The sequence below is a fragment of the Colius striatus genome, chromosome 14, assembly GCF_028858725.1.
Source record: "Colius striatus isolate bColStr4 chromosome 14, bColStr4.1.hap1, whole genome shotgun sequence".
Lineage (NCBI taxonomy): Eukaryota > Metazoa > Chordata > Aves > Coliiformes > Coliidae > Colius > Colius striatus.
Window position 1 is genome coordinate 4,502,170 of NC_084772.1, and position 27,954 is coordinate 4,530,123.

Sequence of the window (27,954 nt, forward strand, 5' to 3'; positions counted from 1 at the left end):
TGCCCCAGCCCCGGGACAGTCACTGCCCCAGCCCTCGGACAGGCGCTTCCCCAGCCCCGGGATAGTCACTGCCCCAGCCCCGGGACAGGTGCTGCCCCAGCCCCGGGACAGGAGCTTCCCCGGCCCCGGGACAGGAGCTTCCCCGGCCCCGGGACAGGCACTGCCCCAGCCCTCGGACGGTCGCTGCCCCGGCCCCTGGACGGTCACTGCCCCGGCCCCGGGACAGGCGCTTCCCCGGCCCCGGGACAGGCGCTTCCCCGGCCCCGGCAGCCGCCGGTGCTCATCCCTCGCCCGCCCTTCGCTGCCGGCACAGCCCCGGGCCGCTGCAGTTCGGGAGGTCACCGCTGCATCCCCGGCGCATTTCAGACCTTTCACCTGCTCGCGGGGATCGGGGGAGTGGAGGAATTTGCAGAGTTTTTACGACTCCTGGGCTGTTTACGGTGGAGCTGGGCTCTGGCAGCAGCTTCCCCAAACAGCCCTGCACCGGTGCTGCTTTGGCGGGGATAAAGACATTCCTGTCATTCCCAGAAAGGCCTTTCCAAACCCAGTCACGCTGGGGTGATTTTAACAGCCAGCTCTTCGGGATGGGTGAGGGATGGCTCCCCAAGCTGGGGAGGGGATCCCTGTTGCCTGTCCCCAGCCACTGCCAGCATGGGCCAGGGCTGCTGCCAGCCGCGGGGCTCTGCCCTCGCTCCCGCCGGGCTCAGTGCAGCCGAGTGATGGGGTTTATGTGTGGAAATTCCAGCTGGCTGCCAGAGCACCAAGCCCTAATGGTTTCCTTATGGGTGGCTCTTGACCAGTACTGGCTGCCAGGGGCATCATTGGCAGGGGATTGGGGTTGCTTTTGTGGCAGGGGGAGGAATTGGTGGCTCAGGCCAAGCCCTGAGCTCCAGCTGAGCATCACTGCCCTGCAAGGTGTGCTGAGGTCTGTCTGCCTGGCACCTCCAGATCCCAGGAGGCTGCACTGAGGCCTTGGGATAGCTACAGGGAAGGGACACACCGTTCCAGGGCTCTCTGTAATCAAGCCCAGGTAAGGGAAGCAGTGGGGGTGGTTCAGCCCTTGGAGAGGGGTGAAAGGGAGTCCTGGCCTGGGAGCAGAATCCCCCTGTGCCTCCAGGGCTCTGGGCAGCCCCCAAGTATCCCATAGGACTCCTGTATCCTCGAGTCCTGTACCCCGGGGCTCTTCCCCTGCCCACGCAGCATCCCCTGGGGCTCTTTTAAGCCTTGTATGTAAACCCCAGGGCTATCCTCCACCCGTGGGGCTGCACCCCAGTCCCAGCAGCCCCAGCCACCCCTGGGGCTGAGCCGGCTGCGTCCAAGGGGCTCCCCCGTCCCTGCTTCCCTGGGGCTGACCCACTGCATCCCAGGGGCTCCAGGTGCTACTCCTCGACACCCCCCGCAGCAACTCCCGGAGCGTTCTTCATCACCCGTGGGCCCGGCCCCGCTGCCGGCACCCCAGCGCATCCTGCGGGTGCCCGCTCCTGCCCCCCGAGCATCCCTCGGGCTTTCCCCGGGCATCCCCCCCGCAGCCCCCGGAGCATCCCCCGTCCCCCCCTCCCCTCCCCGCGCCTCCGTCCCCCGCCCCCGGCCCGGCGGCGGGCGGCGCATGTGCCGCGCAGATCCCGCCCCGCTCCGCCCCCGCCGCTCCCCGCTCCGCCGCTCCCCGCTCCGCCGCTCTCCGCTCCGCTCCGCGCTCCGCTCCGCGCTCCGCCAGCGGGGCGGCCCGGGGGGGGGCGGCGGGTCCGCGCAGAGCCCGGGCAGGAAGGGGAAGGGGCTGTGGGGGGCGATGCGCCGCGCCGCGCCCCGCCCGGCCCCGCCGCCGCTCCGCCGCCCCCCCGCCCGCCGCCGCTGAGCCCGGCCCGCCGCCGCGGCCTCCCCCGGCGGTGCCGCCCGCCCCGGGCTGCCGCAGCGCCGCGATGGAGACGGCGGAGAAGGAGTGCGGAGCCCTCGGCGGCCTCTTCCAAGCCATCATCAACGACATGAAGGTAAGGGCAGCTCCCCTCCCCCCGCCGCGACACCCTGCCACCCCCCGGGCAGCCCCCCAGCTCCGCCGCGGGCGCGGACCGGCCGGGATCGGGCCCCGCGGCGGGTACCGGGGCTCCGCCGTCCGGCCCCCGGCCGTGTAGAGCGGCCCGTGTCGGGTATGGCAGCCCCACATCGGCTCCAGGCTGGGCGGTGGGGGCCTGCTGCGGGCGCCGGAGCCCGTGCGGGGATCCCAGCCCCGCATCAGCCCGATCTCCGTCACCGGGGATCGCGGCCCCGTGTCGGTCCCGTATCCGTCACCGGGCGTCGGGACCCCGCGTCGGGTGTCAGAGGCTGGCGCTGGGCGCCGGAGCCCCACATCAGCCCCATATCGGGCATCGGGGCCCTGCGTCGGGCAGCGGACTCCGTGCTGGGGCTGGCAGCCCCGTGTCAGCCCCGTCACCCGGAGCCGGAGCCCCGGGTCGGGTACCCGAGCCCTGTATCAGCCCGGCGTCCATCACTGGCTGCCACAGCCCCATGTCGGGTGTCACCGGTTGGGCATCGCCGCCCCACCTCAGGTACCGCCGGCCCCACACTGGGCATCGCCGCCCCCCGCCGCCCCCCGCCCGGATCTGTGCCGGGCCCGTTGGGCTTCCCACCGACGGAACAAAAAGGATCCCCCGGCTCCTCCGTCCCGGTTCCCAGCCGGGGAGGGGACGTCGCGCCCACCCCTCGCCAGCAGGAGGGGGCCGCCTTTAAGGAAAAAAAAAACCACCTTTTTTGTTTGTTTTCATTTCAAGGAAAATAGGAAATAAAAATGCCGGGGGACGATTTCCCCGGGGGCTGAGGGGGGAGGAGGGACCAGCCGGGTGTCTCCGTCTCGGCGGGAGGGGGGCTGGAATTCCCCGGGGCTGCCGGCCGCGGCGGTGGGCTTTGGCCCCGGTCGGTTTTGGGAGGCAAAAGCTCTTTTCCTCCTCCACCTCCTCCTCTTCCTCTCTTCTCGCTGCAGCCCAGTGCAGACAATGCTGTCATTGCCAAAGCAGGGGAGGGGGGATAAAAAAAACCTGCAAGCCTTGCTGAGCAGGGGATTAACCCCTTCGAGGGGCGGCGGCGGCGCGGCCGGAGCGGGGACGGGCTCGGGGATGGGAGAGAAGCCCGTGTGCCCCCAGGCAGCAGCCCCGCGGTGGTGGGGGCCAGGGCTGGTGGGGAAAGTGCTGCCGCTATCAGCCCCCCGCCGACCACCTTCACCTCAGCCCCCCCTCTCCCGGCAGCCCCGCTGAGCCCCCTGCACGCGGCGGGGAGGAGCACCCCGTGCCTCAGTTTCCCCATGAGCCATCCAGGAGCCGTTGTCTCCTCAGCTGGTACCACGTAGCCATGTGCCTAAGGCCACTGGGCTGTGGCTGGGCCACGAGCCCCTCACTGTGGTGTCATGTGCCATCCTGGCCGGGGAAAGTATCCAGATTCATTTCCAGGCTGTTTGCCGGTGGGAACGATGAGAAAACAAAAAGAACAAGAGAGAAACCTCTCCCAGCCCTGCTCAGCTTGTGCCCTGCATGGCCCCAGCCCGGTGCCATCAGCCTCTGAGGGTGGCATCGCCCCGTCTCCATCCCTGTCCCCATCTCCCAACCACGTGGGTGTCCGGGCACAGGCTCCGGGCCCAGCAAAAAGAATCACCTGCCTGAAGTGCTGACAGCATTGGGTGGCAGCTGGGTGCTGTGGGGATGCAGCAGGGCTGGGCACAGGGGCAAAGGGACCCTCGTTCAGTGGTGGGTGGTTCTTTGGCACCCCTCAGCCCGTGCTGGGAGGGCTCAGTGGCAATCCCCGTGCTGGCGGTGTCCCTGAGCTGGCTTCATTCCTGTTCCTTCTCTTCCACTGTGCCTGGTGTCCCTGGGTGACCTTGGCATGTCCTTGTCCCCGTTGTCCTCGTCCCCATCCTCCCCTTGCCCTGCATGCCAGGGCCACTGGGACCTGCCCCCTGGCTTGAGGGGAGCCCCCGCTCGCCCTGCCCGGGGTGGCCCTGGCACAACAGCCCTGCCCTCCAGCCGTGGCAGACCCTAGCACTCATGGCCCTGAGCTGGTGTGTTGACACAAGTGGCACGTGAAGTGACATCCTCAGACCCCTCTTTGCTGACTCTGGAAGAAACTGGGGCTTTTGTGGTCTCCCCAAAACAACGCTGGGCCAGTCCTGTGCCCCCTCGGTGCCAACACTGCCGCAGCGATGCCACCAAGCCGGGCTCACGGGGATGGGCGATGACCTGTGTCCTGCAACGCCGCCTCCAATGCCCACGTCTCAGTCTGGTGGCCACCCCAGGGCAGTTTGCAAGCCCTCAGCACTGCCATCAGCTGGTAGCACCAGGAGGGTGGCACTGGCACCAGGCTCACTGGGATGGCAGCACCAGCATGGCCTCACCAGGACAGTGGCAGCAGGACTGGCCTTGCTGGGATGGTGGCACAGGGACTGGCTTTACCAGGAGGACACCAAGATGGCCTCACCAGGATGGTGGCACAAGGACTGGCTGTGCCAGGCTGTCACGGGGATGGCCTCATCAACACAGCACCAGGATTAGCCTCCCTGGGACAGCACTGACTGGCCTCACTGGGATGGTGGCACTGGGATGGTCACACTGCATGGTGGCACCAGGATGAGCCTCGCTGGGATGGCTCCAGAGCTGACATTACTGGGACTGGCTCTGCTAGCATGGCACCGGGATGGTCTTGCTGGGACTGGCATCTCTGAGACACTGCTGGGACTGGCCTCACTGGGATGGTGACACTGGGACAGCCCTGAGATGACCTCACCACAGGGGCACTGGGACTGGTCTCGCTGCGGTTGGCCTCGCTGTGATGGCATCAGGATGGCACCGTGGTGGCCTCACCAGAATGGCACTGGAGTGGTTTACCCAGCACCTGTGACCTGTCCCCACACAGCTGCCCCATCCAGGCCTGGGAGGACCCCAGTGCTCCCCTCCTGCCCCATCGCTCCTTGTGGGACTGGGGCCACCCGCTGTGGGGCTGGAGCCCCCCGTGATGGTGGGTTTGGCCATGGCTGCTTTGGGGGAGGCCGTGGGGCTCTGCTCTGGGGCCAGCTGGGCTCTCACAGCTCACTTGTGCACCAGCTCCTCCCCTCTCCTCAAACAATCCCATAAGCTGCCTTGACCCCTTTGAGGAACAGATCCCCCCAAACCCTGAGGTCTCCGTGGTCTGTGAGATTGCGTGGCCAGACTCGAAAGGGAAACACCCAGGAGGGCAAGAGGGTTGGGCTCAGCCTTAATTAGCCCTCGGAGTAGCCACGCTGAGCTGCCTCAGCTCTCCCTAAGGGGGAAGAAAAGCTTTGCCCTGCCCGGGGAGGAGGTGCAAGGGGGTGAGGGGCTCCAGCTCTCACCGTCCCCTTCCTTCCCTGCAGAGCTCCTACCCGATCTGGGAGGATTTCAACTCCAAGGCCACCAAGCTGCACTCCCAGCTCAGGTGAGTGCTGCGGGGAGGGGACGGGACGCGGGGAGCGGGCACAGCCCCGGGTGCCCAGCGCCTGCTGAGCACCCCCCTCCCCGCTCTCTCTGCCCCAGGACCACGGTGCTGGCCGCAGTTGCCTTCCTGGACGCCTTCCAGAAAGTGGCCGACATGGCCACCAACACCCGAGGTAGGGTCCTGCCCCGGCACGGTGGGCGTCCCGGCCGGGCAGGGGGCGGCTGGCGAGTGCGGCGGGGGGATGCCCGTCCCTGCCCCGCGGGGCTGCGGGCTCCGGCCGTGCTCGGAGGCGTGACCGGCGCGTCCCCGCCCCGCGACGGAGCGGCCCCGGGGGAGGGGGCTCGGGCCGAGCGGACGGGTGCCGCTCCGCAGCCCGCACCGGTGTTTGCCTGCGGGGAGATCTGGGGCGAGGCAGCCCCCCTGCACCCATCTGAGCCCCTCGGGACGCGGCCAGACCCGGGGCTGAGCCCGCCCGGGAGCTGTCGGGGGGGTGGTCCTGGCTGCTCCGGGGGGGAATATTTGGGTGAGAAGATGCAGGAGCCCACAGACCTGCTGCGGGGGTCATGTGGAGAGCTGAGGCTGCAGGTGGGAAGCCCCCCCGTGCTGCTGCGGGGTGGGGGGGACAGACCCCCTGAATCTATCCAGGTACCTGCGTGTGGCCAAGAGCCGCTTCCCACCGCTCGGCTTCTGCCAAGCAGATGGTCCCGGGCTGGTTTGCAGACTGGCGGCATCCAGGCCATCTGGAGCTGCCAGGGAGGAGGAGGAGGAGGAGGAGGAGGAGGAGGAGGAGGCAGCAGCTTGAGCTGGGATCAGCTTTGCCTCCAAACCCACTGGCCCACTGCACTGGGAGGATGCGCCGCGGCACTCAGCATCACGGGGGCTGTGGGGTGGCGTCTCGGGGACCTCCCTGGACGTCCCTGCTCAGTGGTTTTTGGGGAGTGTGGGAGGCAGAGCGGTGGCCTGGGGAAACTGAGGCAGGGCGCTGGGCTGGTGGCCTCGCAGGCGGGGTGTGAGCGTGGGGGAAGCGGCTCAGGAGCAGCAGGAGCGGGATAAGCGCATTAGGAGCCGGATTAGGAGAGTCCCTGGCGCAGGGGAAGGCCCTGGGGCTGCAGCTCCCCCATCCCCACAGCACCGGGGGAGCCGGGGGGTGCCCAAAAGTCCTGCAAAGGGTGAGTGGGAGGTGTGTGGAGGCTTTTTTTGGGGAGGGGGGGAGCAGAGAGAAAGGCAAACTGAGTCACTGCTGAAGGCTGGGGTTTCAGAGGTGGCTCTTGCCCGGGCTGGCCAGCAGCACTGCCACCACCTGGTCATCCTTAGGCTTCAGAGTGAACAACACCAGCACCAAAACGGGAGGCTTCTGCTTTCCCTTCCTGGCCAACGTCCCCCTAGGGAGCTCTGCCTCCCTTTTTATAGCTCTGACTCCTGTTTTTATAGCTCTTGACTCCCCTTTTATGAGCAGGACGATGTCTGGAGGTGAGGGAGGCAGCTGGCTGCCTGGCACAGAGCCGGGGAGGGAGGCTGCTCCCAGAGCTGTTTGCCTGTTCCTCGGTCCCTGCCTGGCTGGCCGGGCAGCACCTCACACCCTCCCCTCCCTGGCTCACCCTCAGCACCAAATTTGAGGCAAACTGGGGAAACCTGTGAGCAGGTTTTTGTTTGGAAGCTCTGGGAGGGGATGTTTGGTGCTTTCTTTGAGGGGATGATGAGTCATTTTGTGGATTAATGAGGGGGGAAAGCGAGTTGCTCCTGACCCACCGCCACCCACCCTGGTCCCAGGACACAGCCAGGGCTGAGACCACTGTGGGAGGGGGTTCCCCAGCCCCCCTTCAGTGTCTCCTCTCCCCACAGGTGCCACGAGGGACATCGGCTCGGCGCTGACCCGCATGTGCATGCGGCACCGCAGCATCGAGGCCAAGCTCCGGCAGTTCACCAAGTAAGCGGGGCCTGGGCAGCGGCGGCACGGGCTGGCCAGCCTCAGCCTCCCCCGGGAGGAGAGGGAGGCTGGAGGTGCCCGGGCCAGGGGGGACAGGGCTGCCCCCCTCCCTCTGGCACCCTCCTGACTGCTCTGCCTCTCTCTGTCCCCCTGCTCCAGTGCCCTGATGGAGAGCCTGATAAACCCTTTGCAGGACAGGATTGAGGACTGGAAGAAAACCGCCAACCAGCTGGACAAGGACCACGCGAAAGGTAGAGGCGGGCTGGGCCGGGTGGTGCTGGGGGGCTGCACCGGCCGGCAGCGGGGTCCCCTCTGATGCCGTTGCTGCACCCCCAGAGTACAAGCGAGCCCGGCACGAGATCAAGAAGAAGTCCTCCGACACCCTCAAGCTCCAGAAGAAGGCTCGCAAAGGTGAGGGGCGTCTCCTGGAGGGGGTCCCTCCGCAGCACCCCCGTGCACAGGGGGCTGTCGGGGAGGCGGGGGCGCGCACCCCGGCCCTCGGCCTCTTTTCACACGTTTTCTCTGTCTCCTTCTCTCTTCCCTCCCCTCCACATCCTTCCTGTAGAGCTGCTTGGTAAGTGAACCGCTGCCCCCCACCTCCCCGGACCCCCCTCTCTCTGCTTCCTCATCTGCTCCCCACCCTGGGCTCTCCCTGGGGCCGGGGCTGCCTCTGTCTGTCTGTCTATCCACTCCCTGTGCCCCCCACCTGCCCCTGCTTTTAGCTTAGCTGAGCTTACACCCCCCATCCCGGGGCGATGCCAGCCCCACCATGATGGCACCCCGGTGGGGATGGGAGATGGCAGAGGAGCCCCCCACTCCCCACCCCAACAGGGGAGTCCACATGGTGAGGGTGCTCCTGCTGTTTGGGTATGGGGTGGGGGGCTGTGGCACCCACTGGGACATAACAATGGGGTGACCGGCTCAGGCATGGGACGCCCCAGCAGATGGAGGGGTGTCAGGGGAGCGGTGCTGATGACGCACCCCCCTCGCAGGGAAGGGGGACCTGCAGCCCCAGCTGGACAACGCGCTGCAGGACGTGAATGACATGTACCTGCTGCTGGAGGAGACGGAGAAGCAGGCGGTGCGCAGGGCCCTCATCGAGGAGCGGGGCCGCTTCTGCACCTTCATCACCTTCCTGCAGCCCGTGGTGGTGAGCATGGGGCTGGAGGGGCTGGGGATGTGTGGGGGTTGTGCTGCTTGGCTGGTGTTGATGCTCATCCCCCCTGTCTGGCTGCAGAATGGGGAGCTGACCATGCTGGGAGAGATCACCCACCTGCAGGGCATCATCGAGGACCTGGTAGTGCTCACCGCAGAGCCTCACAAGCTGCCCCCTGCCAGCGAGCAGGTCAGCATGGGAACCAGGGCTGGGAGCAGGAGAGTGTCCTTAGGGGGCTTAAACTCCATCTTTTATGGGGCTTAAACCTCATCCTTCATGGGCCTCAAACCCCATCCCTTGGGGAGCTTGAACCCCATCCCTTGGAGAGCTTAAACCTCATCCTTTGGGGAGCTTGAACCCCATCCCTTGGAGAGCTTAAACCCCATCCCTTGGGGAGCTTGAACCCCATCCCATGGGGAGCTTAAACCTCATCCTTTGGGGAGTTTGAACCTCATCCCTTGGGGAGCTTAAACCTCATCCCTTGGGGAGCTTAAACCCCATCCTTTGTGGAGCTTAAATGCCATCCTTCCCACAGGTGATCAAGGACCTGAAGGGCTCTGACTACAGCTGGTCCTACCAGACCCCTCCGTCCTCGCCCAGCAGCTCCAGCTCCCGCAAGTCCAGCATGTGCAGGTACGGGGGGGGACCCAGCCCCACACCCCAGGAGACCCCCTTCCTTAATCCTGGGGGGCTCCTGGCCCTGGGGGAGGCTCAGGAGGTGAGTGGCCATCTCCATGTGTCCATGGGGCTGCTGGTCCCAGGCAGGTGGAGGAGGTGGCCTTGGCACACGGGGGGTGGTACAGAGGGGGGGCACAGTGGGCGCCTGGCCCCATGTTTTGTCCTCCAGGCTTTGGGGATGATGTGAGGGTTTGGGGGTGAATGTGCCACTGTGAGACCCCAGAGGGCAAAGGGCTGCCTCGGGAGGACCGCGTGCCTCAGTTTCCCCAGGTCGGGGCCGGGGGGTGGGCAGGGTGCTGAGCCTGCTGCCCGGGGACCCCGCCACCTCCAAACCTGCCTCTTAAGCTCTGTTTCCCTTCCTCCGGTGCCCCGCCAGCAGCGTCAGCAGTGCCAAGGGCGGCGTGGCGTGGCCCGGCGGGGCTCAGAGCTGCTCGCCCAGCTCCAGCTACCGCTACCGCAGCCTGGCGCAGCCGCCCGCCGCCGCTCGCCTCTCCAGCGTCTCCTCACACGACTCCGGGTTCATCTCGCAGGACGCTGCCTACTCCAAACCGCCCTCCCCCATGCCCTCCGACATCACCAGCCAGGTGTGGGGAAGGGAGGGGAGGAAGGGGCAGCGCTGCTCACCCCCGTGCCTCGGTTTCTCCGGGGTGGTGTGGGGGGGTTTCTGCCTGCGTGGGCAGCACAGGAGGGCAGTGTCAGGTATTTCAGCCTGCTCAGGGACACTGGGTGCTACGCTGCAGAGCAATCCTGTCTGTCACCCTGCCTCTGGGGATGGGGCACGGACAGCCCAGCCCTGTGCCAGGGGCAGTGGGCATTTCCCAGGCACCCCAGCCTCAGAACACCCAGATGGTGGCAGTCTCCCACCAGCAAACTTCCACGTTGACCTGCATCCTCCCCGGTGCTGAGGATGGCTCAGGACCCTGCCCAGCATCCCATGGGAGGTGCTGATGCCTCATGCTGTGTTTGCCAGCACTGGATTGGCTTGCATACACTAACCTGGCATTGCCAAACCGAGAGAGGCCTCTGGCACCACACCTGCAGGGACTGTCCCCAGAGTGGCCCTTGGCTCAGGAGGCTCGGGATGAGCAGGGGGAAGGGCTGGGGCTCAGTGTCACGGCTTCAGCTCTGCAGCCCCACTGCAGGATGGGATCCCACTTGGCCCGTGCTGCCGTGGGCTGGGGGTGCTGAGGTGGGCCAAGGGTGCTCTTCTAACACAGGGCCGTGACTCTGCTCACCAAGCAGATGTTCTCTCCCCAGAAATCCTCCAGCTCGGCATCCTCGGAGGCCTCTGAAACCTGCCAGTCGGTCAGCGAGTGCAGCTCGCCCACCTCGGTGAGTCCCACCAGCACACAGGCAGGTGGTGGGAACGCAAAGCCTTCAGCAGCAGTACCCTCCTCTTCTTCTCCTCCCCTCCCCTGTCCCTCTGAGGTTGCCTTTCCCACAAGGATTCCCCCATCCCTCGTGGGGTTCAACAGCCCTCCATGGGCACAGCATCCTGGGCAGCACTCGCGGTGTGGGGGGATGTGTGGGACGTCACCCCATGGCCTTGCCCCCTTGCAGGACTGGTCCAAGGCCAGCCCCTACGACCAGCCGGTGGTGCCCACCCTGCAGCGGCGCAAGGACCGCGTGGAGCACCTGCGGGAGGCCGAGGCGGGCGCGCTGGCCGGCGGGTACCCGGGCACCGGCGCTGAGGAGGGGCCCAGGCCCCGCATGTCACCCGCCACCATCGCCGCCAAGGTACCCCGACACGCATGGATGGGGGGCTTGGGGTGGCTCCCGGGAGAGAAACCGCCGTGCTGAGGGTGCCCCTTGTCCCCACAGCACGGGGAGGAGGTGTCACCCGCCGCCAGCGACCTGGCCATGGTCTTGACCCGGGGGCTGAGCCTGGAGCACCAGAAGAGCAGCCGGGACTCGCTGCAGTACTCCAGCGGCTACAGCACGCAGACCACCACCCCCTCCTGCTCCGAGGACACCATCCCCTCCCAAGGTGAGGGGCACCTGGGACACCCAGAATGGCACCCAGGGAGGGGAAGGGGGAGGGTGGAGGATTCGGTGCCCCTTGGCACATCTGCCTGCCCCAAGTGTTGACAGCATTGGGCTGCGGTACAGTCACAGTGGGGCTGTGCCATCATGACACAGCCCCATGGAACCGTGGGGTTTGCTGCTCCCTGGGGTGGTTGGTGAGTCTTGGTGGCTACAGTTGTGCCAGGCAGTACAGTAACAGGGTTTGGTGATGGTTCATGGTGACGTGTTTTGTGGGGGTACAGGCAGCGATGGTGGGTGGCGGCAACTGGAGATTAAGTCACCACGGGGACAGTTTTGCTGTGGTGGTGTTGGCTGAGCCGCTTGTGATCACATGATGGTGGTTTGGCTGCAATGGCTTTGTGGTGGTGGTGACTGGGTCAGCAATGGTTGGGTTTGACTACAGCTGTGGTCATGGCAGGGTCTGTTTGTGCCCTTGTGATGGTCACAGTGTGAGCTGGTTGTGCCCATGTTGTGATGGTGGTGATCTCAGTGGTGGGGGTGATGGCAACAGTCGGGCTCGGCAGCGAGTGCGTCGTGCCCACGATGGCTGGGACCGGTCGGGATCGTGTTGCCGTGGTGGTGATCGAACCCATTGGCAGTCCAGCTGCGGTGGCACCGGTTGGGGAAGGGGAGGTTGGTCTGGGCAGTGCCCACCCCGCCGTGCTGACCGTGCATCCCCCTCGCGCAGGCTCTGACTACGACTGCTACTCGGTGAACGGCGACGTGGAGTGCGACCCGCAGAGCGACTTCGACAAGTCCTCCACCATCCCGCGCAACAGCAACATCGCCCAGAACTACCGGCGGATGATCCAGACCAAGCGGCCGGCCTCCACGGCCGGGCTGCCCACCGGCACCAACCTCCCGGCCGGCACCACGCCGGGGGTGGCCACCATCCGCCGCACGCCCTCCACCAAGCCCTCGGTCCGCCGGACCCTCTCCAACGCCGGCCCCATCCCCATCCGACCCCCCATCGTCCCCGTGAAGACCCCCACGGTGCCCGACTCCCCCGGCTACGCCGGCCCCACGCGCGTGGGCAGCGAAGAGTGCGTCTTCTACGCCGATGCCGACGCCTCGCCCAGCCCCCTGGATTTTGCCAAAGCTTCGCCCAAGCGGCTGAGCCTCCCCAACACGGCCTGGGCCGGCGGCGCCGCCGAGATCTCCGTCTACCCCGGAGCCGCCCAGCACCTCTCCGCCGAGGAAGAGGAGGACCAGCAGTTGGCCGCCAACCGGCACAGCTTGGTGGAGAAGATCGGCGAGCTGGTGGCCGGCGCCCACGCGCTGGGCGAAGGCCAGTTCCCCTTCCCCACCGCCCTGGCGGGCTCGGGCCCCGGCGAGGAGACCCCCGCGCCCCCGCCCGCGGCCTCCATGGACCCCCCGGCCGAAGACATGCTGGTGGCCATCCGGCGCGGGGTGCGCCTGCGCAGGACCGTCACCAACGACAGGTCGGCCCCGCGGATATCGTGATGACGCCCGGGCCGGCGGGGACGGGCCCGGCACGGCCCACGGGCCCCCACGCACCCGCCGAGACCCCCGGAGCCCCCCACCCACCGGCACCCGCTGCCCCGGCCCCCCTCGCTGCCCCCCGCTTCCCGCTCCTCTCTCCTTCCCCCCCTCCCGGCCCTTTTTTCCTCTCCCTCCGTGTGTCCTTCCTCCACTTGTTCTCTCTTGGCTCTTTGTCTCCTCTTTTACTCATTTTCTCCTGTTAATTTCCTTTCTCCTATTTCTCTTTTCTTCCTTTTTCTCTGGTTTTCTCCTTTTCTTGGATTCATCTTTTACTCTCAAGTGTCTTTTCCTTCTCTTTTGTTTCATCTTCTTTTCATCTTTTTATCTTTTTTCTTCTTTTTCCTCTTATTCTTTCCTCTTTTTTTCTGTCTCTCTTTTACTTTTCTTTTTTCTCCCCTTCTTTTCCTCTTCCTCTATTTTCATCTCCTTTCATCTCTTCTCTTTTTCTCCTCTCCTTTTCCCCCCTCTCTTCTCCTGTCTCTTTCCCTTTTGCCCCTCTCTCCCCGTGGGCAGAGGTGGGTGCCTCCCGGCCCCTGGGAGGGGGGGCAGGTGGTGCCAACGGGGGCTGCCGCAGGAGCTGCATCAGGAGCCGCCTGCCTGGGGCCAGCACAGCTCAGCCCCATTTCAGGGGTCAGAGGCAGCGGGGAGGGGGCTGCAGGGGTGGGGGGCAGCGTCAGAGGGGCAGCAATGTAGCCCCCTCCAGGTTGGGAGGGCCACTGGAAGGAGGCTGAGGCTCCTGAACCTCCTCTTTGCCCCCTCAGGAATCACTGGGGACCCCCCCCAGCTCACCCAAACCCCCTCCCTCTCCCTCAGCACCCTGTGCAGGGTCCTGCTGGGGGTGTCGGGGGGACGGGGGGGGGTTCACCCAACCCCCCCCAAAGCAAAGCAGCTGATTTCTGCCGGCGCCTGGAGGAAAGCACAACCCCCGCCCCCCCCCCGCTGTACATAGCCCCCCCCCGCTGTCTGTCGCATCGCAGCCCCCCCTTAGGAATAACCATTTAGTTTCCCCCAACTCCTTCTCCTGCCCAGAACCGCTGATGCCAAGTGACAAAATGTTTGGGGGGTGGGAGGGGTGGGGGGAGTTGGTCTCTTATTTTGTACAGAAAACAAAAATTCCTTGGAAAAGAGAAAACAAACCGACCTGTCTTTCGACTGAAGTAACTTTTCTGGTGCTGTTGTTAACTTGGTCCTTTGGGTTTTTTCTTTCTCTTTTGTTTTGTTAATTTATTTCCCCGTGCCCGCCTCTGCCGCCGCTCCCCTCCCCGCCCCCTCCCGCCCCTTTTCTTGCTCTTTTCTTTCTTTCTCTCTTTTAATTTTTATTTTATTAATTTTTTGGTGGTAATTCCCCCTTTCCCCCCCCCGCCCCCCGGTTTCCATAGTCACTGCTACAAGTAACGAATGCACTGTGAAGATTCCAGTATTAATAAAGGTTGTACTGTAATGAAGAGCCTCTCCTGCGCTCCGACCGACGGTCACCCCGAGACTGGGGGGCAGGCGGGAGGGTCCTGGTACCCCTGTGGGGTCGGGGGGATGGGGGGCTGTGGGGCACGGAGGGGGCGAAACGTGCCCCCGGCGATGGGTGACCCCGGGGATGCAGAAGAGCATCCCCCCGCCCCCTTCGCGCCGGGAGAAGGGATGTAAGTGGGACATCCCCTCCCTCCGCCCCCCAGGTGCCGCCCATCCGGCACCTCCCCAGCTCCCAAATTGGGAGCCGAGCGTCACCGGGCGGCACAAGCGGCTGCGGGATGGAGGGGCTGGCGGTGGGCAGCGTCCTGCTGACGGGCTGCGACGACGGGCTCGGCCTGGCGCTGCTCAAGGGCCTGCTGGAGCAGCCCACTCCCCCCCGGCACCTCTTCGCCGCTTGCCTGGACCCCCAGGGGAAGGTAGGGAGGATGGCGGGGGTGGAGGGAGCAGCACAGGTGGGAAACAGCGCCTTGGGATGAGGCGGGGGGGTCACCATTGCACACCCGGCTTGGAGGGGGGAGGGGCTGAGCCTCCCGCACCGCGACTGGCACAGAAAAACACACCTTGGCATATCGTTGTATTTTTCCTTCCGTTTGACAGACAAGTGTGTGCGGGGGGGTGTCGGGGAGGACTGCGCTGGCAGCCCCCACGCCGGGGACATCGCTGCCGGGGCCGCTGGAGCCGCCGGGCTCAGCCGTGTGCAGCCACTCGCCCCGAATCTCTCCCACGGGGTCTTGTCACAACCCCAAGACCCTCCCCCAGGCCTGATTCCCCCCTCCCCACATCTCTGTGTAGGCTGTCAACGAGGTGGCTTTGGGCAGCCGCAACGTCGTGGTCCTGCCTCTAGGTAAGTGCTGGGCGGGACGGGATGGGGATGAAGCCTCTCGGGATTTCCTGGCAGCCGTGGGCGGCCCCGGGAAATGCCAGCCGATGCCTCAGTGTGGCACAGCCCATCCGGTCACACCCGTCACCAGGAGGATGCTCCATGGCTCGGAGCTGCCTCCCATCATGTCCCATGGCATAGAACCATAGACTGATGGGGGTGGAAGGGCCCTGCAGAGCTGATCCAGCCCAAGCCCATGCTAAAGCAGGTTCCTCTCTCTCAGGTGGCTCAGGAATGTATCCAGGTGGGGTTGGAAACCTCCTGAGAAGGAGCCTCCACACCCTCCCTGGGCAGCCTGGGCCAGGGCTCCCTCACCTCAACAGTAAAGACATCTTTCCATATGTTTAAGTGGAACTTTTTGTGTTCCAGCTTTTGTCCATCACCCCTTGTCCTGTCCCTGGGCACCACAGAAAAAAAGGTGTCATCCCATCCTCCTGACACCCACCCTTTAAGTACTTGATGTATTGATGAGGTTCCCCCCTCAGCCTTCTGGACAGCCCCAGCTCCCACAGCCTTTCCTTACCTGCAAGATGTTCCAGTCCCCTCAGCATCTTGGCAGCCCAGTATCTTGCTCCTACTCCATCCCCAAGCCTTATGTCCCCTTGCAGATGTGACAGACCCCAACAGCATCAAGGCAGCGGTCAGGAGGGTGCGGGAGGAGGTGGGAGACTCCGGCCTCAACCTCCTGCTCAACACAGTCGGCACCACACGCCGCAGCACGTTGGCCACCGAGACTGCCGAGAACATGAGCCTCGTCTATGCCACCAACACCATCGGGCCCCTGCAGACCAGCCAGGTGAGGCCATGGGTACCCACTGCCCCTGGCAGCGGGGAGGAGGAGGATGGTGATGCCCGAGCTCCTGTGCCCCACAGGCCTTCCTGCCCCTGCTGAAGGAGGCGGCCGAGGCCGAGGGGCAGAGCGAGATGAGCTGCAGCAGAGCCGCCATCGTCAACATCTCCAGCATCCTGGGCTCCATCTCGGCTGCAGAGGCCTGGGAGGAGAGGCAGGATGTCTGCTACCGCTGCAGCAAGGTACCACACCGGGGCAGCAGGGAGGAATGTTGGGGTCACCTTCTGTGGGATTCCCCCATCCTGCCCCACACTGTGGCACTGCCAGCCCCTGATGGTGGTGAGGGGGGTTGTCTCCTCCCCACTAGGCTGCTCTGAACATGCTCACCAAGTGCCTGGCCCTGGAGTATGGGGGCAGCGGGATCCTCTGTGTAGCCGTGGACCCCGGATATGTGACACCTCCCCTGGGACAGGGCACAGTGAGTGATGGGATCTACATGGCCAGCCCAGCTTGGGAAAATACAACAGGCATCCCTTCCCAGGGACACCCCTTCCTATGGACCCCCTTTCCCATGGACACCCCCTTTCCCATGGACACCCCCTTTCCCATGGACACCCCCCTTCCCATGAGCACCCCTTCCCATGAGCACCCCTTCCCATGGACACCACTTCCTATGGACTCTCCCTCCCATAGATACCCCTTCGCATGGACACCCCTTTCCCAGGGACACCCCTTTCCCAGGGACACCCCTTTCCCAAGGACACCCCTTTCCCAAGGACGCCCCTTCCCATGGGTATCTTTATCCGGGACACTCCTCCCCGGGAGGAGCCTCCGCTGGGGGGGTCGGTGCCCGCGCAGCCCAGGGCCGGCTCCGTGCCGTCCCTGCGCTTTCCCCGCGGCCGGGCGCTCGCTCTCCGGGCCCGGCGGTGTCGGCAGAGGGCAGCCCGGCCCCGCGCTGCGCTCGGCCGGGAGGAGGAAGGGCGCGGGGGCGCTGCCAGGGGCTGCGCCGCTCCGCGAACCCGCCCGCACCCCAAACCCGGCTGCTCCGCTGGCCGTGCCGACGGGGGGCTGGCAGGGCTGGAGGAGCAACAAACCCTCGGAGGGCTGGCGGCGGGAACAAACCAACCACTTTTTACTTAGGAACCATAAATTTCACCTCCATCCCTAGAGCACCCCAATTAGCGACGATTAATTAGTGCCGAACCGCGTCCTCTCGGGCACCTCCAGCCTCTCCTGCCGTGCCGCGGGCAGGGGCTGGGGTTGCCGGGGGAGAGGCTGGGCTGATCCATTGTCTCTTTCCCGGCTCGGTTGCTGCAGGGCCCGGTGACGCTGGAGGAGAGCGTGCGGGGTGTGCTGCGGCTGCTGGCGCGGCTCTCGGCCCCCAGCAACGGCACCTTCTGGGACTGGAGAGGGCAGAGCCTGCCCTGGTGAGGCCGTCAGCTCAGTAAAGGGAATTGGCTGCCATTTCCAGGCTCACTCTGGTTCTGTGGGGTGTGAATGGGTGAGCTGGGGTCGCTGCCCCTTCCACTGCTGGGTTGGGGCAGCAGAGGGAAGGATGCTCCCAGCATGGTCCTGCATCCCAGACACCCTCACTGACCCAGGGACAGGATACAGCCCTGCTCCGTGGCCACAAAGCCACACTGCTTGGTGTCCTGGGGTCATCCTAGACAGCCCCAAAACCATGGCCATAGGGCATCCTGGCCAGGTCCCAGCTCTCTCCCTGCTTAGCCTGGCCCCCCTAAAACCAATCAGCCTTTCTGTGCCCGCCCCAAGGATGCTGATGGGCTTTTTTTCTCTTGGTTCAAGGTCTGCAAAGGCTCTTCCCCTCCCAGAATCTGAGGCTTTCACAGCAGGAGCATCTCCCAAGGCTGAGCACATCCCCAGGGATGTCTTTTGGACACTTTGCCCTGGGGCTCGTGTGGGTGCATTTCTGTGACAGCTCTTGCTTGACATTTTTGAAGCCATGCCTTGAGAGATGTCACAAAATGTCATGAGTGGGCACTTGGGCTGCAAATGCAGGGCTCTAGTCCAGCTGTGTGCTGCAGGGATGCTCTGGGAAGCCCGACTGGGGTCATTTTTGTCGGGGCAGATTCCTTTTTCCCACGCTGGAGGAGCATAGGGGGCCGTTCCCACGCTTGCTGGGAGGGAGTGGGAGGTGGGAGCTCAGCCCCGGGCTGGAGCAGCGCCGGGGGGGCGGTCCCCACACCACCCACAGGCTCCTTGTTGAGGGGACAGGCAAAGGACTCCCTCAGATGAAAGCTCTTGTCATCAAGCAGCAGCTCACAGTTGGTGTGTTTGAGAAGCTGAGGTGGGAGTTCACAGAAACAGCGACCACTGCCCAGCATCCACTCATCACGGTGCCCACATCACCTGCACATTCTCATGAACTCATAAGCCAGAGCACCTAGGAATACATCAATTAAAGGCTCTAATTGCTCATTAAGGTAATTTCCTGAGCTCTGGGGCAGGGGAGTGGGGGCTAGGGAGGCAGCTAGCTCCTGGCCCTCCAGCACATGGCTCACACTGCCAAACACAACAAACAGCCCCAGATGTTTTCCTGCCGGGGCTGACAGGGGCTGGCAGGGACAGGTGGGTGGGAGGTGGCTCAGGAGGTCCATAAATGGGGAGGAAAATCTCCCCACAGTGCTGGGGGAGGGGACTGACACCCCAAAAGTGGAGGCAGACAGGGGGGTCCCGCCAAGTGGTCCTTTATTCCGGGTAAGGTTCAGAGACCCCCAGATGGAAGCTGAGCTGCAACACTGGAGAATTAACTGGTGTTTAATGAAAGCTGAGGAAGAAATACAAACTGAGAGAGGACTGGAGCAATGCCCTGAGCCCTGCTGTGGGAAGGGCAGGACAGCAGGGCCCCCCCACAGCTGGCTGCTGCCTGCCAGGGGGGCTGTGCCCAACCCCCCCCCAGCCTGCACCCGTGCAGAAGGCACCTGGCAGTTCAGATGAGGCCAACCCCGTGGCCATCTGCAGTCCCAGCGGGGTGGTGGCTGGGCCAGGGTGGGGGGGATGTGTGTCTGGCATTTGTTTCCTTCTTTGCATCTCCCTTGGGGACCCCCCAAAGGGCTCTGAGCAGAGGCAGCATCCCAGGCTCCAGGGCAAGAAGAAGGCATTGAGCGAGGGAAGGGGTCTTTGCGGTGTTAGGCAGAGTCCCATCGACCTGAGCAGAGATGACAGGCATCATGTGGGGGGACAGAACCCCAGGGTGGGCAGCTCAGGTCCCAGGGGTGTCCCCCTGCACCCAATCCCACTCACAGGGGCCCTGGTAGAGCATCCGCATGACCTTGAGGCAGTTGTCCAGCAGCGCCTTGGGGCGCACGGCCTTGCGCCGGCCCTCGGCGCCCACACTGTGCAGCAGCTTCACCAGGTCGGCCACTGCAGCCTCCACGTCGGTCTGCAGGGGAGGACAGGCCACAGCCCAGGTCACTGAGTGCCCTCCGAGAGAGAGGGGCAAAAGTTACAGCTGTTGCATTGGCCGGGAATCGAACCCGGGCCTCCCGCGTGGCAGGCGAGAATTCTACCACTGAACCACCAATGCCAGATGTGGGGCACCCCACAGCCCTGGCCCTCGCCCCCAAACCCAGCAGGGATGGGCACTGACGGCTCTGACAGACGGATCTCTCGGGGAGGAGGCACCAACAGACACCCTGTGGCTACACAGAGCCCAACTCAGGCCAAGGGCTGAGGAGGTGAAGGGCTGGACATGGAGTCTGCGCTGTCTGGAAATCACACCAAGCTCTTGGGGAGGGATGGGGGAACGTGATAATCATCCCACTGAGCCACTCATGCCAGACGTGGGGCTGCCCACAGCTGCCCCATGGCTCTGTAGCCTGGGCATTGCTGCCAGGGGCCAACACCAGCCCCTGCTCCTGAGTCAGTGTCCCTCACTGCCAAAAAGCCAGGCAGCTTCCTGACACCCAGCAGAGACACTCCCTGTCACCAAACCAGCCTCCCTCCCACTGCCCCACAATGTCACCCACACAGGGACACCCACTGCCAGCCAGAGCACCCACACAGGGACCAGCGGGATGGGGGTGCCCAAGGCAGTGGAGCCTCTGGGTCCCTGTGCCAAGGGCACCCTGGCATCCCTCCAGGATCTCCCCCAGGGTGCAAAAGCTGCAGCTGTTGCATTGGCCGGGAATCGAACCCGGGCCTCCCGCGTGGCAGGCGAGAATTCTACCACTGAACCACCAATGCCAGATGTGGGGCACTCCACAGCCCTGCCCCTCACCCCCAAACCCAGCGGGGATAGGCACTGATTGCTCTGACACACACAACCTTGATGTCAGGGATTCAACCAGGGCAACATCTCTTCCTGCTGCCCCACACAGCACCTCCAGCACCTGAGCGTTGTCATTCAACCTTCAGAGTTGACACCCTGATGAGAACAAGCAAAGCTCCTGCTCTCTCTCCTCACAAGGCCTGCAGAACCTGCCCCTCACACAGAACAACACAGACACATGTCAGGTTCAGCCTGGACACACAGTCATACGCCTGCATCCCATCCTGCATCCAAAGGCAGCTGCCTCTGAGTCAGAGTGGCAGCCCCAGCTCCTGCAACCATGCTGCCCTGGGCCAGAGACCCTCACTTCCACCACATCAAAGACTGAGCCACAGATATTCACTGCCACTGAAAGCCACTCAGCATGACACCCTCATAGCCACCAAGACACAGGCACTCACTGGCCCTGAGCCTCAGGCTATCACCAAAGCCTCTGGCAGCTCCTTGCCACTGCCCCTCAAGGGTCAGCACGGGGTGGTGGCTCTGCCTGCAAGCAATGCCAGACACACAGAGAGCCCAAGAGAGGAGACACTGACCCTGTGCCAAGGGCACTCTGGCATCCCTCCAGGATCTCCCCCAGGGTGCAAAAGCTACAGCTGTTGCATTGGCCGGGAATCGAACCCGGGCCTCCCGCGTGGCAGGCGAGAATTCTACCACTGAACCACCAATGCCAGATGTGGGGCACCCCACAGCCCTGCCCCACACTCCAAATCCCAGCAGGGATGGGCACTAATGGCTCTGATACACACATCTCCCAGGGAGAAGGCACCAACAGACATCCCTGACGTCAGGGATCCAGCCAGGGCAAATGCCTCACACAGCATGGGGGTTGTCATTAGCCTTCAGAGTTAACACCCTGATGAGCAGACCAAGCAAAGTTCCTGCTCTTTATCCTCACAGGAGCTGTAGAACATGCCCCACACACACAGGACAACCCAGGCACAGGTTGTGTTCATTCGGGAAACTGAGCTGGGATGGTCCACTCCCATCCAGCACCCAAAGGCAGCAGCCCCAGAGTGAAGCCCCCACACCCAGTAGCCCATGGCTGCACAAAGCCCAACTCAGGCCAGGGGCTGAGGGGGTGAAGGGCTGGACATGGAGGCTGGAAATCACACCAAGATCTTGGGGAGGGATGGGGGAACGTGATAATCATCCCACTGAGCCACTCATGCCAGACATGGGGCTGCCCACAGCTGCCCCATGGCTCTGTAGCCTGGGCATTGCTGCCAGGGGCCAACACCAGCCCCTGCTCCTGAGTCAGTGCCCCTCACTGCCAAAAAGCCAGGCAGCTTCCTGACACCCAGCAGAGACACTCCCTGTCACCAAACCAGCCTCCCTCCCACTACCCCACAATGTCACCCACACAGGGACACCCACTGCCAGCCAGAGCACCCACACAGGGACCAGCGGGATGGGGGTGCCCAAGGCAGTGGGGCCTCTGGGTCCCTGTGCCAAGGGCACCCTGGCATCCCTCCAGGAGGCCCCCCCAGGGTGCAAAAGCTGCAGCTGTTGCATTGGCCGGGAATCGAACCCGGGCCTCCCGCGTGGCAGGCGAGAATTCTACCACTGAACCACCAATGCCAGATGTGGGGCACCCCACAGCCCTGCCCCTCACCCCCAAACACAGCGGGGATAGGCCCTGATTGCTCTGATACACACAACCTTGATGTCAGGGATTCAACCAGGGCAATATCTCTTCCTGCTGCCCCACACAGCACCTCCAGCACCTGAGCGTTGTCATTCAACCTTCAGAGTTGACACCCATACGCCTGCATCCCATCCTGCATCCAAAGGCAGCTGCCTCGGAGTCAGAGTGGCAGCCCCAGCTCCTGCAACCTCGCTGCCCTGGGCCAGAGACCCTCACTTCCACCACAACAAAGACTGAGCCACAGATATTCACTGCCACTGAAAGCCACTCAGCATGACACCCTCATAGCCACCAAGACACAGGCACTCACTGGCCCTAAGCCTCAGTGCTATCACCTCTGGCAACTCCCTGCCACTGCCCCTTCAAGGGTCAGCATGGGGTGGTGGCTCTGCCTGCAAGCAATGCCAGACACACAGAGAGCCCAAGAGAGGAGACACTGACCAAGGGCACCCTGGCATCCCTCCAGGATCTCCCCCAGGGTGCAAAAGCTGCAGCTGTTGCATTGGCCGGGAATCGAACCCGGGCCTCCCGCGTGGCAGGCGAGAATTCTACCACTGAACCACCAATGCCAGATGTGGGGCACCCCACAGCCCTGCCCCACGGCCTCACATCCCTGTCCCAGCACAGCCTGCCCATGTCAGCCCCTTGGTGCACCCCATCCCCACATGCAGGGCTCCCCACGCCTGTGGCTGCCCACATGTGCTGACTGCGCTGGTGCTCACACCCGAGCGTGCGTCGCGGTGTCCTCACCTGCCGATACTCGCTGTACTCGGAGCCCAGGGCATCGAATAGCTGGCAGAGCTCCTGTGTGTAATTCCAGGATGGGTGTTTGTGTGGCAGCACCTCGCGGATCCGCAGCACGGCCTGCGAGCTGACGTGGAACCAGAGGTACCGCAGTGCCGCCTCCGACACCTTCCCTTGGCGCTGCGGGTCAGAAGGTGCCCTGAGTGAGGCCGTCGCGGCCCCCGCGGGTCGTTGCCACGGGGCCATCCCCCTGCGCCAGCCTCCTACCAAGCGAGTGATGTTGGACGGCCTCAGCACCTCCTCGTACTGCACCGGGACCGTGTAGCCGATGGGGAAGTAGTGTTTCTGGAAGGGCAGAGAAGAGGCTGGGGCTGGCAGCAGGGGGACGGGGACAGCCCGGCTGCCACGGTCTGGCACCAGCAACCGGTGCTAAATCCCTTTGATGCAGTCACCTGCCCAGAGCCACCGTAGTGGCTGAGCCCAGGTTGCCCTCAGGTCACTGTAGAGGCAACGGATGCTCGTCCCCACTCCTGGGAGCAAGCTGAGGCCCCACACTGCCGCGTGTCCCCCCACCCCGAAACGCGGGGTTACCATGTACTGCAGGCGCATCTCATACCGCAGCTTGTCCTGCAGCAGGCGGGTGAGCTCGCATTCGCCCAGCGCAGCAGCCTCTAGCCCCAGCACTGCCAGGACACCTGGGCAGCCCAAAGCGAGCCGTGTCAGCCCCCCTGGGGACACGTCCGAGGCCGCCCCCACCCCCCGGCCCCGGCCCCGAGCTGTACTCACACAGGACGGCCGCGTAGTCCCGCTGCATGGTGACGCCTGCCGTCAGCGAAGCCCCGGGCTGCACGGGCTACATGGCTGGGGCTCACCGGGAGCCTCCTGGGCAGCGGCGAGCGCGGCGGGGGCAAAGGAGGGGCGAGCGCAGGCCCCGGGCGCTGGGCTGCTCTCCGGTAGCCCTGGACGGTTGCCCCCTGCCATGGAGGGGGGATCAGTCCCCCTTCCCGGCCGTCCCCGCTGGCTTCTGCTCTCCGTCTGGCTGCGGGAAGGCAGCGGGTCCCGGGGCCATCACAGAGTGTCGGCAGGGATGCGCTGCGGGGGGTGCGGGCCCCCCCCTGCACTGCAAGAGGGGATCTGGGGGGAGAGAGCCCGGGCTGCAACCCCCAGGGAGGGCAGCCGCCCCGAGTCGGGGGACCACGGGACCGGGACAGCCCCAGGTGAGCCCGGCTGGTCCCGGAGAGCCGAGCCGTGCATGGCCATGGAGCCGTGCCTGCTGGTCACCTCGTCACGGGGATTTCCAGGGCGAGGGGCCCCAGCCCCGCACCGTTACCCCAGCGATGAGTTTGCCCAGCCTCGGCGGGAGCTCAGCCAAGGAGCGCTGGCCAAGGGGCCGGGCCGCCCCACGCCGGGTGCCCGCGCAGAGGGGAAGGGAGCTGAGCCGTATCCCCAAGCCGGATCACCCCAGGGGAACGGGATCACAGCGTGTCCCCGTGCCGCGTCCCCACGCGAGGGGATCGTCCCCGCACGGCACGGCACACCCAGAAAGGCCCGAGCCACATCCCGGCACAAGAGGGGCCGGTCCCGCGCCCCCACGCCGCGTCCCCGTGCACAGGGGGCCGTGCCGCGTCCCCATGCGCAGGGAGAACGTGCTGTGTCCCAGCACCACGTCCCCGCGGGAAGGGACACACGTGCCACCGCCCCGCGCCCGCCGCCCCCCCGCGCCCCCCGCGCGCGAGCCGTCCGCGGACCCACCTGGGGCTGCGTGCGAGGCCGCCGGCGCGGGACGCGGCTCCCCACGGGCGACGGCGGCGGCGGGAGGCGGGCGGGGGGCGGCGGCGCGGGGAGCGGGCGGGGCCGGGCGGGAACCGGCACCGAGCGACCGCCCCGGGGATCGGCCGGCCCCGCCGCGGGTGGGTGTCCCCGGGATCCTCAGCGCAGGATGGGTGTCCTCGGGGTGCTCGGCCAGCCTGGATGGGTGTCCCCGCAGGCCTCCCCGCTCCTCGGGGTGCCCAGCCAGCCCTGCAGCCTGTCCCCAGGGTGTCCACCCAACCTCCCCACGGTGCTGGGCTCCCCACACCGCACACTACCGGGTTCCGCGGGGTGCTCGGCTGCTCCAGCATCCGCACGGCTGCGGGCTTTCCTGGAAGCAGGAGTCAGCCATCAGATGCTGCGGGCAGGGGGCTGCCCAGTGTGCAACGGGGGGCTGGAGAACCCTGGCTGGCTCCAGGCCAGGACTCCCTCTCCTGCTGGTCCAAGCCCACGCCATCACCTCAGGATGTTTTGAGGCTGAACCCCACGGACAGGAGACGGGACACTATCGTTCCCCGCCCCTTTCCCAGAGCCCGGGGCTGCCGGGCGTCCGAGCGGTCGGTGAGAGGAGCGGCTGTGGAAGCGGGGTCAGCGCTCCCGGGGAGCCGCCGTGGAAGCGGGGTCAGCGCTCCCGGGGAGCCCCTGTGGAAGTGGGGTCAGAGCTGCCGGGGAGCCGCCGTGGAAGGGGGGTCAGCGCTCCCGGGGAGCCCCTGTGGAAGGGGGGTCAGCGCTCCCGGGGAGCCCCTGTGGAAGGGGGGTCAGAGCTGCCGGGGAGCCGCTAAGGAAGCCGGGTCAGAGCTGCCGGGGAGCCCCTGTGGAAGGGGGGTCAGAGCTGCCGGGGAGCCGCTAAGGAAGCCGGGTCAGAGCTGCCGGGGAGCCGCCGTGGAAGCGGGGTCAGCTCTCCCGGGAGCCGCGTGGGAAGGAATGCGGCTCTGCCTGCCCGGGGAACGCTCTGGGATTCCCCTGGCACCCGCGCACAGCTCCGCCCGGCCGCGGGCAGGGGACGAGCGGCTCAGCCGCGGGGGGAGGAAGGGGCTGCCTCGGCCCCCGCGGGGGCTCAGGCCGTACGTGCGCAGAGGAAAGCACGGAGCAGCATTCCCTGCCCACGCAGCGGGGCCGGACGAGGAAGGGACAGGAATGTGCAGCGCTGGGGCGCTTGGCGCTCCCGGCCTGCGCCGGGCTGGAAACCCCCGCGGGGCGAGCCCAAGGGCTGCGGTCCTCAGGGAGGCTGGGGCAGGGCTGGGGAGCCCCGGGATGCCCCACCTCAGGCTCCCCCAGGTGATTTCAGGAGGGCTGTCCATGGAAGCAAAACCTTGTGCTCAGAAGCCGTTGGCAACCATCCCGATCAACCCCATAGTATCATTTCACCTTCAGGAGAGAGGAGGGGCCAAAGGCCAAACCCTGCTGCAGAGGTTCCTGCTCCATCCTCGGAATTAGGGGCAAGAGAGGACACAGGGGCAGTGTCCCCACTCCATGGCTGGAGTCCAGCTGCTTCAGCCTGGGTCTTCATCATTGGCCCAGCAAAAGTCCCAGGAGGGGTGGGAAGGAAGCAGGGGAGCAGAGCCCTGCAGGCCCTGGACTGGGGGGAAGGAAGGACAGGAGCAGAGCCCTTCAGGCCCCAGAGAGGGGGGGAGGAAGGACAGGAGCAGAGCCCTGCAGGCCCCAGAGAGGAGGGAAGGACAGGAGCAGAGCCCTGCGGGCCCTGGAGGGGTGGAGTGATGGCTGGCTGGCTGGCACTGGGAGCCAAAGGGTGCAGCCCTGGCTCCCAGCCAGAGCAGGAGCAGAGAGAAGGGTGCAAAGGACAGGACAGGAGGGTGCAGGATCAGCCCCTCCACCAATTAAACACACACCAGAGGCTCCTGGACATGAGTGGGGTAGCAACATGGGGGCCAACCACCTTCCTGAGCCCCAGAGGGGACTAAGTCCCTTTGTGGGAGCACAGATATCAAGGGAGGGCAACAGCTCGGTGGAGACAAGAGAGGGAAGAGAGCACGTGCTCCCAGCCTCCTGGCAGGTCCCTGCTTTTTGCAGGGCTGGAGAAACAGCACTGGGAGAGAGACCCCTCACATCCCCCCTTCCTCAGGATGCCTGTGTATGGCTCAAGGCAGAAGGGGCAAAGGGGACAGACCTGGGGCAAAGAGGAGCACAGACACGCACATGTGGGGTCACAGCTCTGCTCCCGTGCCCAGATGTGGGTGGGACTGAGGGGGCACATGATCCTCCTCCTGCTCCCACCAGGTCAGGACCTGCTGCTGGGAGGGAGAGGAGCCCCTGAGCCAGGCTAATTAAAAAACAGGCGCTTTTATTCTTCATGTGCTGCTCACAGTCACAGCTTGGAGACAGTGCTCCTGCCAAAGTTATTATGAAACAAATCAAGTCCCAGACTCAGGCCTCGCTCTTCCCCGCCCCCAAGAGAGTCAACATTGTACAAAACTCTATTTACAGGGAAAACAGTCAGAAATGGTGAGTCCAAAAGCCCTCCTGCTTCAGAAGAAAACGTTGGAGAGAACTGTGACAGCAACACCCTCTGCTGAGGGGAGACCCCCCAACACACTCAGGGCTGCTAGGAGCCCACAGCTACTCAAAGGTAATCTATGTCACGCCACAGCTCTCTTCCTCTGCCAAAAAGCTGCAGGAAATTGCAAAAGCCCTGCTCCATCCTACAAAGGCTCAGCTGGATCCGACCCACAGGGACTTCTGCAAGAGACCTAGGGGCTGCCCCAGCCTAAAGGGGGGCCAAGGAGCTGAGGGTAGGTGGGGGGTCTGTGCCCTTTCCTGGGGACTCCCCGAGGAGGGAGGGCACTGGCTGCAAGCTGGAACATCAGGAGCCCTCACATCAAGCAGTGGGATGTGCGGGGAGACCTAACACCTGATCCCTGTATTTACTGGACTCACATGACTTTGAAACAGAAACCAAGAGGAGTAAAGCAACACTGAAAACGGGGAGAGAGATGAAAAACCCTTAGAGAGCAGCCCCAAAGCCTGCCCTCCCTCCTCCCAGCTGCAGGGCACCAGGGAAGCGCTCAGAAGGCGTAGCGCGTGCGGATGTCCTCCAGCTTCTTGGACACCTCGGGTGGGGTCCTGTCCAGCTCCTCGGCCACATTCTTCTGTTTGTTGGGCTCCATGGAGTTGAACTGCTCACACAGGTCCCCATCGATCACATTCTAGGGGAAGGGGGGGGGGAAGGGGGGAAAGGAGGGGAACATTGAATCAACACAACACAGGGGCACTGAACCCTGCCTGAACGGGGAAAAACAGCAACGGCTTGTTCCCAGGAGCTTCTTAATCCTGTCCTGGAAACCAGACCGTGCCCGGTGACCTCATCTGCTGAATAGCAGCAGTTAGCATCAAAATCATTACTGCCCAGCTTGATTAATGAGGGGGAAACCCAAGGAGCCTGGTGCAGCTGAAGAATCACACTGAGGGGAGGGAAGTCCAGGCCCTGTGCCGGGGAGCTGCAGGTGACTGAGGGGCATCCTCAGCCAGAGGTGGGGCACCTCTGAGGCTGCACGTGCTGGGAGCTGGCCTCATGCTCATCAAGAAGCAGAATGCCCTCTGTGCTCCAACAGCTTCATCAGCTGGGGGAGTTTTCTGACTGATACTACAGAT

The 27,954-nt window shown here is 64.8% G+C and overlaps 4 protein-coding genes and 5 non-coding genes across 18 annotated transcripts in view; 2 read left to right on the top strand and 7 right to left on the bottom strand.

The window, feature by feature from the left end:
- Positions 1-1,830: 1,830 nt before the first annotated feature.
- Positions 1,831-14,161, top strand: MTSS2 (MTSS I-BAR domain containing 2). Of its 2 annotated transcripts, none has more exons than XM_062007342.1 (14): positions 1,831-1,985; positions 5,366-5,427; positions 5,526-5,599; positions 7,270-7,354; positions 7,514-7,605; positions 7,691-7,765; positions 8,347-8,504; positions 8,592-8,699; positions 9,046-9,143; positions 9,565-9,772; positions 10,446-10,520; positions 10,749-10,925; positions 11,010-11,175; positions 11,902-14,161. In XM_062007342.1, the coding sequence occupies exons 1-14, from the start codon at positions 1,917-1,919 to the stop codon at positions 12,675-12,677; spliced, it is 2,223 nt and encodes a 740-aa protein (XP_061863326.1). In that variant the 5' UTR covers positions 1,831-1,916; the 3' UTR covers positions 12,678-14,161. The 2 variants fall into 2 exon arrangements, with proteins under 2 accessions (XP_061863326.1, XP_061863327.1); XM_062007343.1 differs by having other exon boundaries at positions 9,568-9,772.
- Positions 14,162-14,413: 252 nt separating this feature from the next.
- LOC104561968 (C-signal-like) lies at positions 14,414-17,317 on the top strand. Its single transcript, XM_062007649.1, has 6 exons — positions 14,414-14,599; positions 14,976-15,027; positions 15,672-15,859; positions 15,937-16,095; positions 16,221-16,331; positions 17,171-17,317. Exons 1-6 carry the CDS (start codon positions 14,462-14,464, stop codon positions 17,282-17,284), a joined length of 762 nt encoding a protein of 253 aa, XP_061863633.1. The 5' UTR covers positions 14,414-14,461; the 3' UTR covers positions 17,285-17,317.
- A 1,296-nt stretch (positions 17,318-18,613) lies between these two features.
- Positions 18,614-24,366, bottom strand: IL34 (interleukin 34). 7 transcript variants are annotated; one of them, XM_062007651.1, is made up of 7 exons: positions 24,289-24,366; positions 23,323-23,670; positions 23,128-23,231; positions 22,804-22,881; positions 22,543-22,716; positions 19,146-19,256; positions 18,614-19,022 (listed from the first exon to the last, which is right to left on the bottom strand). In XM_062007651.1, the coding sequence occupies exons 2-7, from the start codon at positions 23,348-23,350 to the stop codon at positions 18,804-18,806; spliced, it is 714 nt and encodes a 237-aa protein (XP_061863635.1). In that variant the 5' UTR covers positions 23,351-23,670; positions 24,289-24,366; the 3' UTR covers positions 18,614-18,803. The 7 variants fall into 7 exon arrangements, with proteins under 7 accessions (XP_061863635.1, XP_061863638.1, XP_061863639.1 ...); XM_062007654.1 differs by having other exon boundaries at positions 23,323-23,575; positions 24,289-24,357; XM_062007655.1 differs by having other exon boundaries at positions 23,323-23,510; positions 24,289-24,355.
- Positions 19,330-19,400, bottom strand: TRNAG-GCC (transfer RNA glycine (anticodon GCC)). The gene has a single exon. It is a non-coding gene; the product is annotated as a tRNA-Gly (tRNA).
- Positions 19,989-20,059, bottom strand: TRNAG-GCC (transfer RNA glycine (anticodon GCC)). Its single transcript has one exon. It is a non-coding gene; the product is annotated as a tRNA-Gly (tRNA).
- On the bottom strand, positions 20,745-20,815 carry TRNAG-GCC (transfer RNA glycine (anticodon GCC)). The gene has a single exon. It is a non-coding gene; the product is annotated as a tRNA-Gly (tRNA).
- On the bottom strand, positions 21,655-21,725 carry TRNAG-GCC (transfer RNA glycine (anticodon GCC)). The gene has a single exon. It is a non-coding gene; the product is annotated as a tRNA-Gly (tRNA).
- On the bottom strand, positions 22,291-22,361 carry TRNAG-GCC (transfer RNA glycine (anticodon GCC)). Its single transcript has one exon. It is a non-coding gene; the product is annotated as a tRNA-Gly (tRNA).
- Positions 24,367-26,627: 2,261 nt separating the features above from the next.
- SF3B3 (splicing factor 3b subunit 3) overlaps positions 26,628-27,954 on the bottom strand; it is a 31,639-nt gene continuing 30,312 nt past the window's right edge. For all 3 annotated transcript variants that reach the window (XM_062007563.1, XM_062007562.1, XM_062007564.1), the window contains exon 26: positions 26,628-27,509. In XM_062007563.1, the coding sequence (XP_061863547.1) occupies positions 27,369-27,509 (141 nt within the window). In that variant the 3' untranslated portion in view covers positions 26,628-27,368. The remainder of the gene's footprint in view (positions 27,510-27,954) is intronic.

Excerpts from the sequence above, each read along its gene's own strand:
- MTSS2 (XM_062007342.1), top strand. The coding sequence starts at position 1,917 with ATGGAGACGGCGGAGAAGGAGTGCGGAGCCCTCGGCGGCCTCTTCCAA. Across the intron at positions 10,521-10,748 it reads AGTGCAGCTCGCCCACCTCG|GACTGGTCCAAGGCCAGCCC; the intron begins GTGAGTCCCACC and ends GCCCCCTTGCAG. Across the intron at positions 11,176-11,901 it reads GGACACCATCCCCTCCCAAG|GCTCTGACTACGACTGCTAC; the intron begins GTGAGGGGCACC and ends CCCCTCGCGCAG.
- LOC104561968 (XM_062007649.1), top strand. The coding sequence starts at position 14,462 with ATGGAGGGGCTGGCGGTGGGCAGCGTCCTGCTGACGGGCTGCGACGAC. Across the intron at positions 15,860-15,936 it reads GGCCCCTGCAGACCAGCCAG|GCCTTCCTGCCCCTGCTGAA; the intron begins GTGAGGCCATGG and ends TGTGCCCCACAG. Across the intron at positions 16,332-17,170 it reads CTCCCCTGGGACAGGGCACA|GGCCCGGTGACGCTGGAGGA; the intron begins GTGAGTGATGGG and ends CGGTTGCTGCAG.
- IL34 (XM_062007651.1), bottom strand. The coding sequence starts at position 23,350 with ATGCAGCGGGACTACGCGGCCGTCCTGT. Across the intron at positions 23,232-23,322 it reads GGACTACGCGGCCGTCCTGT|GTGTCCTGGCAGTGCTGGGG; the intron begins GTGAGTACAGCT and ends TGGGCTGCCCAG. Across the intron at positions 19,257-22,542 it reads AGTACAGCGAGTATCGGCAG|ACCGACGTGGAGGCTGCAGT; the intron begins GTGAGGACACCG and ends CCTCCCCTGCAG.